The following is a 19,472-nucleotide window of genomic DNA, read 5'->3' on the forward strand; positions in this document are numbered from 1 at the left end:
AAAACACAATGTTTTGAACGTTACATATTTAGCAAAAAAAAAAAAAAAAAAGATAGTCTTTCTTCCTAAGATGGAATGGTTATATTCCCTGGGGGCCCATGTCCATGCACTATTGAACTGTACACTTGAACGCTCTTTCACATCCTTGAAAGACTAATGTGCCACTTTAACTCATGCTGAAATGTGATGACAGCTCTACAGAGAATCTAAATTGCTGTGTATTAATACTTAAATAATATCGAATTACTTAAATAATATCAGAATCATAAAATAATATAATTATAGGGCTGAAAGGAACCTTAGATGTCTTATAATTTATTACCATTTATGTGAAAAGAATTCTTTCCAACACTTCCACTACCTGAAAAGTGCAGAGTTGGTGGAGACGACCAACTCAATTATATTTAATATGCTCCAGTCTTCCTAAACAAAGAGTTAAAGTCCGAGACTTTCCATGCACAGTTAGGTTTTCTATCTTTGCAGAAGGAGAACATAATCTGGAAAGAAAAAGAGCCCATACCCCTCTCTCCATCTTCTGCCAAAAGCAGGGTTTCCCCTATATAAATTGGAGCCAAGTGTTTCCTGCTTATATTCTGTTTTTCCTGTTTGAAAAGCAGAAAGCTCTGTACTCACCTCCTCACAGGCGGTTCTGAAATCCATGTGCTATGGCACCACAAAGAATGTCGTCTGAAAAGACACAGAAATAGTAAGCGATTAGGCACAGCATGGCGTGTAAGAGAGAACACTAACATAGTGGAGGAAATCGTGAAGCAGAACTTGTGGGAAAACTGTGTTTACAACCACCTGTAAGAAACAAGAGCTCCAGGGTATACTGAAGAGAGGAAAATGAAGAGATGAAAAAAGTCTTAATCCCCAGCTTTTAGGAAGTATAAATATCCTGCCATCATTCAGTGTGATGAAGAGTGTGCATTTCCAGGCACCTCTCCATCCTGCCAGCAGGCGTTCAGACTCCATGTACCAGCAGATCAATCTCTTCTCGCTCATTCCCAACATGCATTGTGAAACCTGAGTTTGCAATTGAGAAAGAAACTTCAAAAAGAGCAATTAAAGATTGCCTTCATATGGTTATCTCATGAAAAAGGTTGACTAATCATTCTCTTTTTAATTAAAAAGCTACATGCATGAATAATTCTCTCTGGAACTTAAATTTTATTCACAATACGATGTAAGGAAGCAAGCTATTTGTCAGAGTGAATAATAAGAAAAATCAATGTATAAAATATCTAAAATAGATTCATCTATGGTCATTATAATATCTAAATGATGAATGTAGGTTGAAATACATATAAATGTTTTTGTAAAATTATTCTGGAGTGTTTTGTTTTCATTACTTGATACCCCTAACAAAACTAAGATTTGTCGCGGAAAGTTGACACCCAGACACTATAAAACAAAGCAATGCAGAGCCGAAATATAATGGATAAGTAAATGAGACATCAAAGTAAGGTGAATGGTTAATTCCAAAATAGAAGACTCTATACTCCTCAAAATTACTCCGCCTCTCAGCCTTTGGAAGAGTAAACTATTATATCCTTCTTTGGCATTTCTTTTTAATTATACAAGATTGATTAATGCTTTATCAGGTAAGTGTGGTAAAACAGAGTAGGAGGTATCACCATGCTGTCACTGAACTGATGGATTACTACTATTGACTTTGAAAGAAAGAGATTAGCCATCATCAGTATTAACCAAACACATCATATAATCTATTAAATATTTCCTCTAGATAAATCTTGTGGATTGTGAGCCTCATTAGTATTAATGAAATTTTTATTACTAACAATTATTTTTTAAAATTGCTCTTAAACATTTTATTTGAAGAACCTGTAAATATTTTCTTGTCTCTAACTCTGATGTAAAGTTATTCTTTTACTACAAAAGAAGGAAAATTTTGATATGTATTGATTATATAAAAACAGGAGACATCTGGAATCAACTTCTTGCTACTAAAAACCAACCGGAGAAATAGACATGAGGATACTCAACCATCTAAATATAACCTCATGTTTGTTTTATATGCTGAATTTAATTTTAATGCATAAATTTTAAAATTTTAATTATTTCATAGTATGACACATTTGAGCAGGTGCTGTATCTGTACCTTCTACCAATTTAGCAAATCTTCCTTTTTTTTTTAATTCTAATCTTCTATTCTTTTTCATCAAAACAGTAGGTAATAATATCAGTTGTTTGTTCAGAAAAATAATTAATACATAAGCACAGATATATAAGTATCTATCTACATACTGTTAGATAAAATGTGTAGGAGATAACCGATTTGGATTGAGTCCCTACCTTAGGTTCTACTAGACTAAATAAAAAATGAAGCTACTCATCCTAAGCTTCACATCACCAAACTGAAAGCAAGATGTTCGACTTTTCTAAAACATTGGAAGAGGGAATAATAGCCACATAGCCAAACAGGCCAATTTTAGCTGGCATTAACAGAAGTCCCCTCTGCTTTAACCCTAAAAGGAAAGCAACTTTGTAATGAATAATCTATGTTTTGGCTTTTATTCTGCTTTCTTCAGCCCTTTTCTGCATGTAAATCCCACCTCGAGGGCTCAGCTCATCAGAACATCTTGTCTGAAGGTTTAAAGGAGATACTGCCCTGATTCATGAATCACAATAAAAGCCAATCCAATCATTTCACTGCAATTGTTGTATTTTTTCTTCTGACAGTCCTCCACTTCCATTTTTCTCTACTGTTAGATTCTTATATTAGTTTGTCACATTGATTACAATTAATGAACTGTTATTGATACATTATTACTGTCCAAAGTCTAAACTTCATCTGTGTTTTCCTTGTTTTTCCTATTGTCTGTTTTCAGTTCTAGGATCGCTTCCAAGGCACCTCATTACATTTAGTCCTCTTTTCTCCTTAGGCTCCTCTTGGTTGTGACTGTTTCTTAGACTTTGCTTATTTTTAAAGACGTTGGCAGTGTTGAGGCATGCTGGTCAGGAATTTGTAAGATATTCTTCCATTGGGATTATTCTGATGTTCTTTGTAGTTATTATGGTGTGGTAATGTGGTTTTGGAGGGGGAAGATCTCAGAAGTAAAGTGCCATTTTCATCCCATTCAATCAAGGATACGTGTGAGCAATACGACTTAACACTCGAGTGCTTGCTAACCTTATCATCCCACTGACATAGTGTTTGTCAGCTTTTTCTATTGTAAAGTTCTTTTTTCCTCTTCTCTCCACACAATACTGGTTGGAAAGAGGTTACTATGAGTACCTCACACCTAAGGAATTGGAGGTTATGCTTCCCATTCCTGAGGCTGACCTATCTACATAAATTATTTGAGATTACTCTGCACAGGAGACAGAGTTGTTTTCCACCATTTATTGATTGAGCCAATCATTTCTTTTAGGACCTCTCTTCTGACAGAGCAAAGAAATATCTGTGTGTATACTAACCCATGTTAGCATGCACATATCGATAGACATGTCCCTATATAACCACCTGCATCTATATCAAGCTGGACAACAGTTATTAGTGATGCTCCACCTCTAATAGCAACCACATGTGCTATTCTAGTCTTCTTTCTTCACTTATCTGTAAACTTTTACTGTACAAGATTGATGAATGCTTGTTTAGGTAAATGGTAGAATAGGCTAAGAGGTGTCATCATGTTGTCACTGATAAATTATTACTATTGGCTGTGAAAGGAAATAGATTGGTCATTTTCAGTAGAAACTGAATGTGTCATACAATCAATTAAATATTTCTTAAGTCTCTGACAGTGAGAAACCTAGTTTCCAATAACCAACCATTCATGCGCTCAGTTGTGCAATCCCAGTATACATGTATAGTCATAAGAAATGCTAACGCACAGGCCTGTGGGAAACAACTTTATCCATTAGAGCATAGTTTATTTTACCTTTCATCATATAGACTGCACTTATTATCAAAAGTACTTATGTCTACCCCAGTGATGGGTGGAGAGAAATGACCATATGCTAGTTTCTCTGCAGACCTCACATGTTTCCGGTGCCCTCTAGCATTTCTGCAATTGCATGAGAACAGATTCCCCAAGAAGCTGCTGCCCTGTTGATCTGGCCTTAAAATGACACACACAGAGCCAAACATCTTATATGACCCACAGAATGCAAGGTGCAGCCCAACTACCCTTACATCCTTGCCCAGGACAGAGCTGCCACAGCCACATTGTAGACCTGTGAGTCAAATAAGTGATTGATATTTGTGGTGGCGAGCTTTAGGTGCTACAGAGTCCGGTCATTTAATCAAACACTAATCTAGGTGGTGCTGTGAAGTTTCTTTGCAGATTATATATATAATCAACTCACTTTAAATAATGGAGACTATTCTCAATAATGTGGGTGGATCTCATCAAATAAGTTGAAAGGCCTCAGAAGCAAGCTTGAGTTTGCTCTGAAGAAGAAATTCTGCATCCAGACTGCATCAGCAGCTTCTGCATGAGAGTTTCCAGCCTGCTGGGCTGATGTAGATTTCAGGCTTGCTGACCCCCAGTCACATTAGCCACATACATAGTGCTTCCATTCTTCTGTAGAACCATGACTGATATAGATTTGGTTACCAACAGTGGTTTTGAAGGAACTGAATTCTAAGAATGAGTTTTTTGAATTAGTTTTGAGGTTTCAGGAATTGATTCTGTCATCTCATTAGATTTAAAGGCAGTAAAGACTCTATTTCCAGTATTAACAAGAACACTGGTAGTCCATGGCACAAAAAGGCAATACAGATACACACAATGTCACCACTGAACACTACTACTCAAGTATTGATAAGGCAAGGTTCTCAGTGACCAAGAATTTGATAACTTAGAACAGCTCTGTCAAATAATGAGTGCAATAAGATTGGCTCTTTGCTCTTAACCGTGCTATAGAAAGTAGAGAGAAAAAGGGTGAGCTTGGATTTCAAATTTCTAGCCTATGACCTTCATATATGACCCGAAAATGCCTATGCCTGTCTTAGATTATACCTTTATCTCCTATAGTCACAAGCCTGAGATTTCTGAACAGTAAGCCCAGAGTCTCATCCTGCTAGTCACTGAATTACATCACAAATTAAACCCCCAGCCTAGCAAAGTTTCTTCTGTTAAACACAGACATTGGGAAAAACGGGACCCTGAATATTGGAATGAAGACATACATGAAGTCTGTGATGAAGCTGGGCTCAGTGAACCCCTAAGTTCTGCTGAGTCTTCTTTGGTAGAAGAGTGAGGGCCTTTGCTGAGGTGGTTGTCCTAAAGACAATGCTGATTCTCCTGAGGATCCAATCCCACCAATCCTCTTTCCTTTTATAGGTATAAGTAGACTCAAGTGGCAACAGGTGAAAAAAGGTGAGATACAAAGTTTAACCCATTAAAGATGTGTTCCACTCCAAAATCATTGTATATTTTTTCAATTTATACAGACAAAATTCTGGGGACTATGTGTGGAATGGATATTCATGATGTTACATAATGTTGGAAGGCACAAAAATTTGGACTAGGTCAAATTGATTGATATTGCCCCACTAAGAATAAATTCTGGATGTAAATTTGGGGTGTTGGAAAGGGTTCTGACAGTTTGTTTAGCTGACTGGGTTTAAACATGGACCAAAAAAAAAAATGGCTTATAATAAATTACATTAAAATGCCAGGATCGCCTTGGTATACTGCAGAGGAAGGTAACAGATGACTTAGGAGTATTGGAGTGTTAGAGTGGATTTATCATACAAGAGCTGCTCACTCGCCCTGGGAGCCCAGAGAATGCACCTCTCGACTTGACTCTGAGGAATAAATTTGTGGGGTGGCTCTGTTAAAGACCTCTTCAGTCACTCTTCTGTGTAGGGTAGAAATTACCATGGGAACTATTGCCACTGAACTGGGATCCTCACATGCAATAGCAGTAATTGGATCCTGGGATGGCAGGGGCCAAGTGGCAAAGACAAAGAAGCCATGGTTATGAGAATGGAAATCAGGACCAAGGCAGTAATCAGAGTAGCTTAAATCAGAGAGGCTTATAGTGTTGTCAGGTTGATCATGTGTCCCTAGAAGCAAAACAGACAGGAAGCCTACTAAATTTTTACTTAATCAGTACAAGCAAATGAGTTCTAGGTTGAGTGAAAAGTGTAGTATGAATCACCAGAATAGAGTCATAGACTCTCATTCAGTTCCCAGAATTGAAATGGTTTGTAGAACCAGAGCCTCCTTGCATGAAGGTGATGTGGTTTGAATGTTCACTCCAAATCTCATGTCAAAATGGGATTCCCGGTATGGCAGGTGGGCCCGGTGGAGAGTGTTTGTGTCACGGAGGCAGATCACTCATGACTACCTTGGTGTCCTCCCTGTAGTAATAAGTTAATGCCAGACCTGGCAGTTTAAAAATAGTCTGGAACCTCCCTTCTTTCTCTTTCACTTCCTCTCTCACCACATGACATGCTGGCTCCACTTCCATCTGCTATGACTAAAAGCTTCCTGGGACCTCAGCAGATGTAGACTCTGGTGTCATGCTTCTTGCACAGCCTGCAGAACCATGAGTCAAAATAAGCCCCTTTTCTTTATAAATTAGCCTGCTTAAGGTATTTGTTTATAGCAACACAAATGAACTAATATAGAAGGGAAGTCGGGTCATGTAAAGAAGGACCCTGATACCCTACCACAGGTTTATATTGTTAATCTTGCTTCCAGCCTCCCCCAAAGAACTGCATGATCTTTTCCCAGGGTAAATAAATGTGAATTAAATATGAATTAAAGAAGGGAAATAACCATACCTTTCAGCAACTACCAGACACTGGTTCTGAAATGACACTGATTCCTGAAGACGCAAAACACCACTGTGGTCCACCAATCAGAAGAGAGGCTGTGGAAGTAACCAGTGGAGTTTTAGCTCAAGTCCATGTCAAGATAAGGCCAGGGTAGTCTGTGAACACATCCTGTGTTTTTTCCCTGGTTCTGAATGTGTAATTAGAATAGACATGCTCAGTAACTAATAGAATCCCGGCATTGGTTTTCTGACATGTGGAGTGAGAGCTGTTGCTATGGGAAAGGCCAAGTGGTTGCCACTAGAACTACCTTTACCAAGTAAAATAGCAAACCAAAAGCAATACCACTTTCCTAGAGTGATTGTAGAATTTATTACTATCATCAAGGACTCTAAAGATGCAGGAGAAGTGATTCCCACTATATCCCAATTCAACTGACCTATTTGGCCTGTGCAGAAGACAGATGGATTTTGGAGACTGACAATGGATTACTGTAAGCTTAGCCAGGTGGCCACTCTAATTGAAACTCTTTAGCAGATGTGGTTTTATTGCTTGAGCAAATGAACATATCCCCTGGTACCTGGTAATGCAGCTATTGACCTGCCAAATCCCTTTTTCTCCATTCCTGTCCATAAGGTCCATCAGAAGCAGTTTGCTTTCAACTGGCCAGGACAGCAATACACCCTCACTGTCCTACCTCAGGGATGTATCACTCTTCAGCCCTATGTCAATAGCTCACAAAGATTTTGAATCACTCCCCCTTTCCACAAGATTCCACACTGGCTCATTACAGTGATGGCATTAAGTTAATTGGACCTAGTAAGTGACAATTAGCAACTATTCTAGGCTTATTAACAAGGTATTTGTGTGTCAGAAAGTGAGAAATAAATCTGACAAAAATTCAAGGACCTCACCAAAGTTTCTTGGGGTCCAGTGGTGTGATGTCAGTTGAGATACCCTTCCAAGGTAAAGAATAGGTTGTTGCAGTTGGCCTCTCCTACGACCAGAAAAGAGGGACAATGTCTATGGGGCCTATTTGAGTTTTGGAAGCAACATATTCCTCATTTGGGTGGGCTACTATGGCCTCTTTAGTTAAGTGACTCGAAAAGCTGCTGATTTCAAGTGAAGTCCAGAACAGGAGAAGATTCTGCGTCAGATCCAGGCTGCTGTGCAAGCTGCTCTACCACTTGGAACATACGATGCAGAACATCTGTTATTATGAAGTGGCAGTGGCAGATAGGGATGCTGTTTAGACATGCTTTGGCATGTCCCTGTAGGTGAATCACAGGACAAGTCCTCAGAATTTGGGAGCTAATCCCTGCTCTCTTCTCTGGATAGTAACTCCCCTTTTAAGAGACAGCTCTTGTTCTGTTATTGGCCATTAGTAGATACAGAATGTTTAACCATGGGACACCAAGTCACCTGAGATGTTCATCATAAACTGGGTCATAAAATTAGGGGTACACATAGACCAAGTCATAAAATTAGGGGTACACATCATCAAATGGAAGTGACTGGGCTCAAGTGACTAAGGCACAAACAGTTTACATGAGAAAGAACTTTAAATACCTATGGATTCCACTCTTGCTCCATTACCTTCTCCCTCTTAGCCCACACCTATGATCTCTTGGGGGGTTTCCCAACCACAATTCACTGGAGGAAGAGAAAAGTTGGCTGGGGTTAGAGATGGTTCTGCACAATATGCAGGTGCAACATGGACTTCCATTAACCAAGGCCAACATGGTTACAGCCACTGCTGAGTGCCCACTTTGTTAGCAGTATAGACCAACACTGAGCCCAGCATGGCATAATTCCCCAGAGTGATAAGCCAGATACCTGATGGCAGGTTTATTGTATTGGGCCACACTTACGTAATGGAAAGGTCAGCATGTTGTGCTTACTAAAATAGACATTTATTTTGGATATGGATTTGCCTTCCCTATACACAACGTTTTTGCTAAAACAGCCATCGGTGGATTTACAGAATGCCTTAGTCACTGTCATCATATTCCATACGTCATTTCTTCTGATCAAGGCACTCACTTCACAGCAAATGAAGTGAAGCCGTGAATCCATGCTCATAAAATTCACTGGACTGCTCTTACCATTTTCCCACCACCTTGAAGAAGTTGGCTTGATAGAACAGTGCAATGGCCTTTTGAAAACTCAGTTATGGCATCAGCTAGGTGGCATTTTCTTGCAGGACTTAGTCAAAGTTCTCCAGGAAGCTGTATATGCTCAATATATGGTGCTGTTTCTCCCATTACCAGAATTCATGAGTTTAGGAAATGAGGGTAATGCGTCTCAGTATCACCCACTACTTACTAGCAAAACTTTTGTTTCCTGTACCTGCGACCTTATTCTCTTCTGGTTTAGAGGTCTTCATTCCACAGTGAAGAATGTTTCTATTAGGAGATCCAACAAGGATTTCATTGAACTGGAAGTTGAGATACTCTCAGCCACTTTGGACTCCGTTGCCTCTGAATCAACACGCAAAGAAATGAGTTCCTCCACTGACTGGGGTGATTGATACTGACTTCCAAAGGGAAATTGGGCTGTTCCAGCATGGAGATCAGGAAGAGTGTGCACAGATTCCTTAGGTGTGTCTTACCATACTTGTGATTCATGCCAATGGAAAACTGCAATAGCCCCATTCACGCAGGGACTGTTAATGGCCCAGACCCTTCAGGAATGAAGGTTTGGATTACCTTACCAGGTAAAGAACTATGACAAGCTGAGATGTTTGCTGAGGGCACAGGAAATAAGGAATGGGTAGTGGAAAAAGGCAATTATCACTACCGGCTACCACCACACGGTCAGCTGCAAAAATGAGGACTGTGATTGTTATGTATTTCTCATTTTGTTATGAACTTGACTGTATGTGCATGTACACTTACAAACATATTTATATGTGTCTATATACATATGTATATGTCAACCATCTTTGTTTTCTTCCCTTCTTTATTCCCTTATCATCTAACACAAGATTTATTAATAATGATTAATTTTACATCATAGCATTTAAATTATAGCATATCAAGGAGAAGAATGAACATTAGTCAAGGCCTTTGCATCCCCTTCTAGGGAAATAATTAGTGTGTTTTTGATTATATAAAGGATTTTTGTATCATATTTGTTAGAAGGATGACTTTGCAATGGTTTTTATTTGGAGGTAAAGTAGGTTTAAGGGGATATATATGAGTGTTACGTTGACAAAGGATGAGCTGTGATGGTTACTTTTATGTGTCAACTTGAATAGGTTATAGTGCCCAGTTATTTAATTACGCATTAATCTAAGTGTTGCCGTGGAGGGATTTTGATGTGGTTAACATCTGAAATCAGTTGGCTTTAAGTATAGGAGATTATTCCCAATAATGTGGGTGGTTCTCATGCAATCACTGAAAGGCCCTAAAAGCAAACACTGAGGTTTCTCTGATAAAGAAATTCTGTTTCAAGTCAGCAGCACCAATTCCTGCCCAAGAGTTTCCATCCTGCCAGCCTACTCTACAGAATTTGGACTTGCCAGCCCACACAATTGCATGAGCCAATTTCTTTAACTGAGTCTCTTAAAATATGTATAAACATATATAGACATTCTACTGGTTCTGCTGATCTGGAGAATCTTGACTGATACAGTTGTGTATGCCACTGAGATTTTATTGTTTTATTATGTAACATTATGTGACAATAACTGACTAAAAGCATATTTCTTTTTAAAAAAATGAAAGATTGAAGGTAATTTATTTTGATGATATTATCTAGAAAAAAATACTGTCAATCAGTCCCATTATCTGGATTCTGTGAGCTACCCTGCTTTCTGCTGTTTCCAAAGCCTGGTTGGTCAGTTGTGTCTTCACTTTGGTGAAACAGTCCATATCTTTCCAAAACATCCTTTTATAGTTTGAACTAGTCAGGTTTGGATTTGGTCTCTTGTATCCAAAGAACTCTAGGAGAGCATATTTCTAGACATTCCTGGAATTTCTTTAAACACAACTATCAAGTACCATCAATTTAATAACATAAGTTCCAGAATATAAAATATACTAGATATTTCTATGTTATACTATAAAAAACTATAAGGAAAACACTTCATTTGTAGCTGGTTTATTAGTAACATAGGTATGATGGTTAATACTCAGTGTCAACTTTATTGGATTGAGGGATACAAAGTATTGATCCTGGGTGCATGTGTGAGGATTTTGCCAAGGTTAACATTTGAATCAGTGGGCTGGGAAAGGCAGATCCACCCTTAATCTTGCTGGGCACCATCTGATCAGCTGCCAGTATGGCTGGAATATAAAAAGCAGGCAGAAAAATACGAAAAGACGAGCCTGGCCTAGCCTCCCAGCCTACATCTTTCTCCTGTGCTGGATGCTTCCTACCCTGGGATATCAGACTCCAAGTTCTTCAGCCTGGGACTCGAACTAGCTTCCTATATACATAGAACTAATAGGATATATACATATATACACATATATATATGATATGTAGGATATATGTACACATACATATGATATGTAGGATATATATAAAATAGGATATATATATCTCTTATTAGAATATATACACACACACACACACACATACATATATATCTCCTATTAGTTCTGTCCCTCTAGAAAACCCTGACTAATACAATAGATTAACTAATACTGTTATTTAAAATGTAAAATTAAGATGTTTTTTCACACAACGAAACTGTATTTTTCTCTTCTGGAGACACATTCATCTTCCCATATTTTTTCTTATTCAGATATAAAATTTTTAATGCTTTATGATTTTTTAAAAGTAACTGATTTGTATTAAAATATGATGCAGGAACAGTTTATAAATGTCTTCTTTTCTGTATCCATGGATAAAAGAAAAACAAGTTTATTGGTTCATCATTATCTAATATAAGTTTTTTTAGGGGCCAAAAAAAAAGCTCCTATGAAGATAATTTTTAAAATTTCATCAGTAAACTTTATTACATAAAACATAGAGATGAGAACTGCAATGCATAAGTAGCTTTGGTGAATAATCTGATGAGATTATCTTTAATGTTTAAAAAATGACAATATATGAATGTCCCCTACCTCATCTTTGATCCATGTAGAATCTCCATGGACAGCTCAGTGATAAGCCACAAAGCATGAAAAGCTCTAGCCTAAGGAAGCCTGTTTAGACTATTATTACATAACTGACCCAACAAACAATGGTAACAGCCTAGTTCCTGACCAAGAAAAGTGAAAGTGAAGCTGAACATTTCCTGACTGTCACTTCATCAGATGTGGCCTCTGTCTAGAGGTCTTGCCTATTATGAGTAAATCTAACACTCAGAAATTAACAAGAACTATTATCATCAATTATCATAAGAACAGCAACAATAGCTGTTGATTAAACTTCATATTTGCAACCAAAACATGGAAAATAAAATTAGACAAACACAGCCAAATTTATGCATGCTGAATATAAAACATACGACTGCTTCCCTTCAAATGCTCCATTGGCCAGGAGACTGATAAAGATAATGGACCTCTCCAACTGCACACATGGAGAGCTGACCAAGTAGTTATGTAAAACAGAATAGGAAGTATTGGTGAAAAATATTTTGGATTTAAATGATTTTGATAATTTCCAGAATGCTTCAATTGATAAGTGTTAAAAAGTCTCTATAATGTTCTGCTTACTCTGACAGTTCAGTTTACTGAAGAGAAAAATGTTATCTATTTATAGAGTTTGCTCTAGGCAAAATTATGAAACATGCAAAATTTATTTCCTATCTCTTTATGTGTCTCAAACTCAAACCCAGTGTGTACCCTCTCCACAAGCATTCACATCTTCAGGTTATGCCTTGACTGTTGCAAAAAGATTAATTGGTCCTCTCTCCAACCTCAATTACAACAATAGGATTTAAAACAATGGTTACAGTCACTTGAGTTTCATTTTGTGTGAACTTTTTGTTCATTTAACAATATGTACCTTGAAGGCAACTATTTATGCATCGTTAACCTTTCTATGTTAGTTAGAATACTGGTTTCTTTAAAAAAAATAATGAATATAATAGTGGCGTATCTCAGAGAGCAATTTGTTCCTGTAAGAGTCCAAACGTAAATGTCCCGAGGTGATTTCAAAATCTGTGGGACCCACTCTCCGTCCCTCCTATTTCTCTGCCATCCTCAGCATGTGTGATCTGACAAGAGTTCAGTGCTGCCCTCATGTCCAAGCTCTTGCCAGACAGAAAATGGGAGTTGGACACATCAAGACCATTCACATTCCATTCTCTCATTACAAGATCACATCTAGCTGTGGATGTGATCTAGGACTGGAAAATGTGATGTTTAAGGGGACAGCCCTGTGACCAGCTAGCACATGCTGGAGAACAGGGATGGCCACCAGGCATTTTCCCAAGTTGCTCTTACACCTTGTAACTTTCACCTGTGTGAAAAAGGCTCCTTTTAACAGCATTTCTGTAGTCCTTGGGCCTATTGAGACATTTTATGCACTTTTAACATTTATTACTATTCCTGTTGGCAGCAGCAAGCTGTCTGGAGTGGCAGCTGCCATCATGCCAGCTGCAGAAGGGAGGCGCGGCCAGGGCTGCATGCTCCATGGAGTGGTGGGAGCCAAGAACAAGTGGGAGCTCTGCCCCTTCAATGTTAGGGCGAGAGCTCCCCAGATGCTTCTGTAGTCACTCAGTGCCCGGCTGTGGACCCAGACATCCCTGTGCTCCTGGGCCTTGGAGCAGGCGGGAGCCCTGCCCCTGACTCCCCATTGGCACGACTGCAGTTGCCCAACTGCAGCTGCCCAAGCCATGGCTGTAGTTGTGAACCCAGGCATCTCTGGGGGCCCAGAAAGGCTCCCCCCTACTTCTTTCATAGGCTAGGAAGTGCCTGCTCCTGCTGTCTGGCTACTCCCTGCTGTGAGCACTTACTCTGATATTGAAGCAAAGTCAGGACCAATCCCAGATGCTCTCAAAGGCCACCCAGGTGTTCACATGCTCAAGGCAATGCTGACACACCAGCCCCTTGCCGCCTTAGCTGCCTCCAGACTTTGAGCACCAACCAGTATAGGAGAGAAGCTGAGATGGGGTTAAGGGAAGTTCTTCACTGGCCTGCAGCTGTCCCTTGGCACCTACAGCCTGGGCTCCATGAATAGTTGCAGGAGGCAGACAGGTTCCTTGTTGGAAGTGGGCAAGTCCCTGGTGAGGCTCCACTTTCAGGGCAGGGAGGGCCTGAAGTGTGGGGGCCAGGATGCCAGTCCTGCTGACCAGAGTGGGAGCTTGTGGTGCCTTTTCTGGGCCTACCCATGGCCTCCCATGGATGAATCACCTGTACTTTCTCCCCTCTGAGGCCCATAAAAGCCCTGGAATCAGTCAAAGCTTAGCACGTGTCAGGATAACCAGCTGCAGAGAGGAGCTACCCTCTCTACTGAGAGCTGAGCACTCATCAGGATGATTTGCCTAGCAGAGAGGATCTACCTTCTCTTCTAAGAGCTGAACACTCACTGGGGCATCGTGCCTGAGGAAAGGAGCTACCCCCTATGGCTCTCCTCTGAGCTCTCCTATCTATCAATAAAGCTCCTCCTTGTCTTGCTCACCCTACACTTGTCTGCATACTTCATTGTTTCTGGTCACAGGGCAAGATCTCAGGATCCATCAAATGGCAGGGCTAAAACAGCTGTAACACCAACAAGTGTTGCAGGTGAAGAGAAAGAGGGAAGAGCTGTGGCCCTTCAGCATTCCCAGACATGGGCACTCCCTGAGCCAGGGCTGTGACACCATCTTTGGGGCCCTGTGGTTCCTGGCATCTCCAAGCTTCCGGATGCCACCGTGTTCTGCAATGGCAGCTATGGGAGCTGCTTGAAGTGCTCCTGGACAAGTCACAGCCTCACAGAGAGCTGGTGCTCATGCCAGCACCTGGAGCCACCCTCCCCACTGCAGCAATTGGTGCATCAACCCCCCGCTCACTCACACACTCCTTGCTACTTCATGCATGGCTTGCCATGGCAGACGTGAGATCCAGGCTGGTAGCATGAGCCAAGCACAGCCCGCCAGGCTGAGTAGACGGAACAAGCCCAGTGGGCCTGAACAAAACTCAGACAAAGGTGCCACCAGCCACAGAGGTTTCCAGCCAGAAAAGTGACACCCCAAGGATCCCATAACATTATTATTGATATTGCATCAGTTTTGACAAGTTATAACAACTCTGCTTGTTCACAAAGTTATCATGAAGTTTTGAAATTTTCTGTTCATCCCTGAGGAACATTCCAAAATCAATTTTTTTTTTAATTGAAATAACTGCAGTTTCATAGACATTTTGATAATTTATGTGGGCTTCAAATGTCTTAAGTTGATTTCACAATTTTAAATTAATTTTAGGTAATTATGTCAATTCCTTAGGTGATTTTGCTTTATATGATAAAATTGCTTTTAGCCAATTAATCTATTTAGCTAGATTTTTGACATTTTTTTGTGTATATTTATTTTTAATTATGCAAATTTGATAATATGCTATAAAAAAGTCTTTTCAATCATTGATTCTTCGCTTAGAGGAGAAAAAATTTGAAAATTCATGAATACATTGACAGAAAAGTACTGCAAACATAGTGAACAGTGAATTAGAAAAAAAACAAATGAGATATTTAAAGAGACATAAAATGTCTTCCAAAAAACTGAAGAATACTCTATTTTACAAAATTTTTCTTGTCCTTCCAATCTAAAATATGAATAAAGTACTTGAAATTATGTACGAAGTTGTTAAACTTCCCCATGTGCACAGAAATAAGCCAACAAAGGATATATAAGTGGGTATAAATATTCATGTCCCTACACATTCCATTTTTTTTCTTCCTTTCCTAAGGTTTTATTTATGAAGGTGTAGGTTTTTTAGTGCCTAGATTTTACCATTTCAAAAATTCAGCCAAACACACTTACATCAAACTTTCACCTCAATTCTCCTTCTCACCCTCCTCAAATACACACCTCCCAGATTGCCCAAGAGCAGCCTCCTTTCTAGGTGCTTATTAGTTTATACAGCTGACTCAGAAAGCCGACCCAGTGTGAGCCTGGACTCATGGTGCCCAGGCAGGAGCCGCAGTCTGGTAACACTCAGGCCAGGCTGAATCCTTCACTGCTTCCTTTTGACATGCCAGAAGTTTTAGCTTTCAGGCATGAGGATAAAAGAAGTTCTAAATGCAGCATGTAAAGAGCACAAGACAACTGATCAAAGTGTGTAACTGACAAGAGAAGGTGAAGATGAGGAGAGCTACAGGGCAAAGTAATGTTGTTTTCAAACCCTTAGAGAAGCATTATTTTTTTTTCTCTCTCTCTCCACATATATAATTTATTAATATTAAATATATAATATTATATATTTAATCTACTTCTGAAATAGATTAAAATGAAGTCCTGGGATTCATGGAGGCAGGCAAAAAATATATACAATTTGATGAAGACTCTGAAAGTGGACGGCACAGTATGGCAAGTGTCAGGCTGCAAGTCAGGAGGCTTCACCATTGGCTGGGTTACTTACTTGCTGAATCATTTGCTTAAATGATCTGAGTCTCAATACCGTTTTCCTATTCAATTATACATCACTGATTTTTCCTCAAGGATGAGGTAATATGCAAATGAGATGCAATATAATTTTTTGAAAAAAATTATCATCATGCAAGTGAAAAATACTACTGCTGCAAAGAAAACCTCAGTAAGATGATATAAAATATTTTACCCATTCTAGGACATGTAAACCTCAAATCTGAATAGCAAGAGTCTGGCTCAAGTTTTAGCAATCGCCAATTTTATTACAAATATAAAGTGGAGGATGTATATAATCGGCATAGTTACAGTTGTTGGAAATCAGAATATGCTGCCCCCAAATATGAAGATTTGTTGAGCTGAAGACAACTATGGTGCAGCAGATGGAAGAAAGCTCTTTTTTCTCCCTCTATATGCCTAAAAGCAGGATGTAAATTTACAAAGACAGATGATAGCCTGCCTTCTCCTTCTACCAGTGAGAACAAAGTTTACCCACTGGAAATATCTTTAGACTTTCAGCCTGGAGATAACAGCTTTATGAACTGGCCTTTGCCATTTATTTACCTTTCCTCTGAATTGCCATCTATAGAGATTCAAAGTCCTTTTCCTTTTTCTTGTCACTTCTCTAAAAATGTACTGTTCTTTGTAAAGGGGCTGTATAACCTGGAGCTCAAAGCCTCCCCTTGGAGAGCTACTCCTTCCCTGGGTGCCTCCCATGCATATATAAAACATACCTGTAATCAACTTCTGTTTGTTTTTCTGTTGCTAATCCGTTTTTTGTTATGGGGGTCCATTCCAACCAAGGACCTATAGGGTTACTATTTTTCCCCACATAGTAATATAAAATTCCAAATGTTCATTGTATTATCAGAGGATTTTATGGACTTATCTTATCCTGACTCCTTTTACATGGGAAGAATATCCCCAAACAAGTACATGCTAAGATTGTAAAGTTGACACTACATGTTTTTTAAGTGATTCAGCCTAAACATCTCCCTCTGCCTAGACTATCTACTCTCCCCTCACTCACACTCATGCTCACAATTGCTCAGCACCCCTCCCACAGCTGCCATGCCCTTGATTCTTTGCCTTAGTCCTTCTGAATCACTGTCTCTTCTGCTTGGCTCCTCTGTAAGTCATATTTGTTCCATGCACAAACTCTTGGCTCTCTAAAGTTCTGGAGCTTGTCCCCCAGGTCTTCCTGTACCTGTCCCATTGCCCCAGTACACCAGCCATATCCACCGAGATCTAATGTGTCCAACCATGTGCCTGAAGGCCATCTGATGACATTAGAGTACAGATTCAAGGCTCTATGTCCACAAAAGTCAGCAATGCAAACATCTCATTTTGTAAGGAGCATGCACGGAGTTTCAGAAATGATGTTGTTTTAAAACACATTATTTTGGCCTGCATCTTCAAGAATCTTCTACAGGAGAGATCCCCAACAGCAAACCAAGGACCAAATGTGGCCTGCAGACACACATTGTTTAAGTGTTACTCTGGCAAGACATTCACTCTTCAATTAATGGATAGCAGGTTCTTCCTTATCCAGGACACATTACACTTTCACTTGTTTGTTTTACTTCCCAGGGCCTGAGGTATTGAGTTTGTGACCTTTCTTCACGATGAAAACATTTTTATTTATGTGAAAACAAGTTTCCAACTTAAAACAGTTTTCCAACTTCTAAAAAAATGATCAAATTGCCTAGGGAATTTTATTTATTCATTCAGCTATGAGATGCTTTGTTTCATCTAAATGCTGTGTAGAAGTCAAATATGAAAAATACATAAATGTTGAGCAGTTCACATTGATTTGGGCATGAAAGAAGGCTGAGGTTTCTTAAGTTCACTTTATTTTCCAGTGCAAATTAGGTCACCCTTCTTGAAGCCTGGAACTCTGCAGAGCAAAGTTTAAAGACCACCAAGCTAACTAATTACTGCAGTCCCAATTGTCCTATGAACTGGGTACCTGGTCTGAGAAGAGGCTTAAAACAGAAAGAACAGAAAATCAAGACCTTTTTCATGATGTTCAACAGTTGAGCTGCCCATATAAAAATGTACCATGCATTACAATCTGCAAGGAAAATTAGTCTCTGGACCTCACAAAATAGTAACAGGAATGATATTGACTAAGTTTGAAAGTGCCTATACAGTTTTATTAAACAGAATTTAATTACTTATTATGATCTTTCTTCCAGGACTCCAAAAATAGCAACCTTGATATTTTAACTAATTGGATGTTTACATATTAAGGAAACTAAAATTGATCACACTATTAGCAAGGCTAAAAGGGTCAATTCACCAGGAAGATCTGCCCAAAGGGAATTTAAGATTTTAGCAGCAAACACAGAGGTCACGAACACCTAAATGATAGTGAAAATTGTGACAGAATGTCATTGGCTATGTTTTTTGTTCAGAGTCCTTCACCATCAAAATAGGTCTTCTAACAAGCGAAACATTTCAACACTAATACATAGCTTCAACATATGAATTTTGGGGAAGATAAATTTAAACCCATGAAAAAAAAAATTGTGTAGGTTACATTAGCGATCCCAGGACTAGACTTTTTAAGAAGAGTGAGATGATTCCTGTAATGGCCCAGGAATGAGGATTCACGATGGAGCAAAGGTGTTGGTGGGAGCCTCGGACATAAGGGCCTGGTGATCAAACAATGCTAAGGCATGAGAACAGGTGTGGAGTCAGCCTTAACATAGCCCGGGTGACTTAAAAGTTATTGTCACCATTAATAGATATGGACTTAAGAACATCTCACTTTAGAGAAAAAAATAATATTTAGCTGCAAGTATATTGATATCTTCCAATATATTTTCCAATGTACATTTAACCATAATGAAAAGTATAATCTCTCATGTGAGATTAAACTCTGCACTTCTTAAATGAGCTCCCCTTCTACGGTCTCCCTGTCATCAGAACAATCCTGAAAAATAGTTATCTGTTGTAAGGTTGAGGAAACTGAGGCTCATACTATACATTTTTTACTTCTTAAACTTTTACAAAGGTATGGATATCCATTTAATCACAGGGTAACATTATACAATCTTACACATCACTAATCCCAAGAATTTAGAATTCCCTTGTCACAATTGAAAAATTAATATGGAGAGCTATTTGAAAAAATCCTGATCACTAGATTTAACAAGTGAGATTTACTCAGCAATTTAAAAAATGACCTATCATACT

The 19,472-nt window shown here is 39.1% G+C and overlaps 1 protein-coding gene across 6 annotated transcripts in view; it reads right to left on the reverse strand.

Moving 5' to 3' along the window:
- Positions 1 to 19,472, reverse strand: part of SNTG1 (syntrophin gamma 1) — an 891,115-nt gene that overhangs the window by 405,554 nt on the left and 466,089 nt on the right. For 5 of the 6 annotated variants that reach the window (XM_050801928.1, XM_050801925.1, XM_050801927.1 and 2 more), the window contains one exon: positions 634 to 687. In XM_050801928.1, coding sequence (XP_050657885.1) covers positions 634 to 660 — 27 coding nt within the window. In that variant the 5' untranslated portion in view covers positions 661 to 687. Of the gene's footprint in view, positions 1 to 633; positions 688 to 6,763; positions 6,853 to 19,472 lie in introns of all 6 variants that reach the window. The other variant, XM_050801923.1, reaches the window with a different exon arrangement.

This window comes from Macaca thibetana, chromosome 8, assembly GCF_024542745.1.
Source record: "Macaca thibetana thibetana isolate TM-01 chromosome 8, ASM2454274v1, whole genome shotgun sequence".
NCBI classification, from domain to species: domain Eukaryota; kingdom Metazoa; phylum Chordata; class Mammalia; order Primates; family Cercopithecidae; genus Macaca; species Macaca thibetana.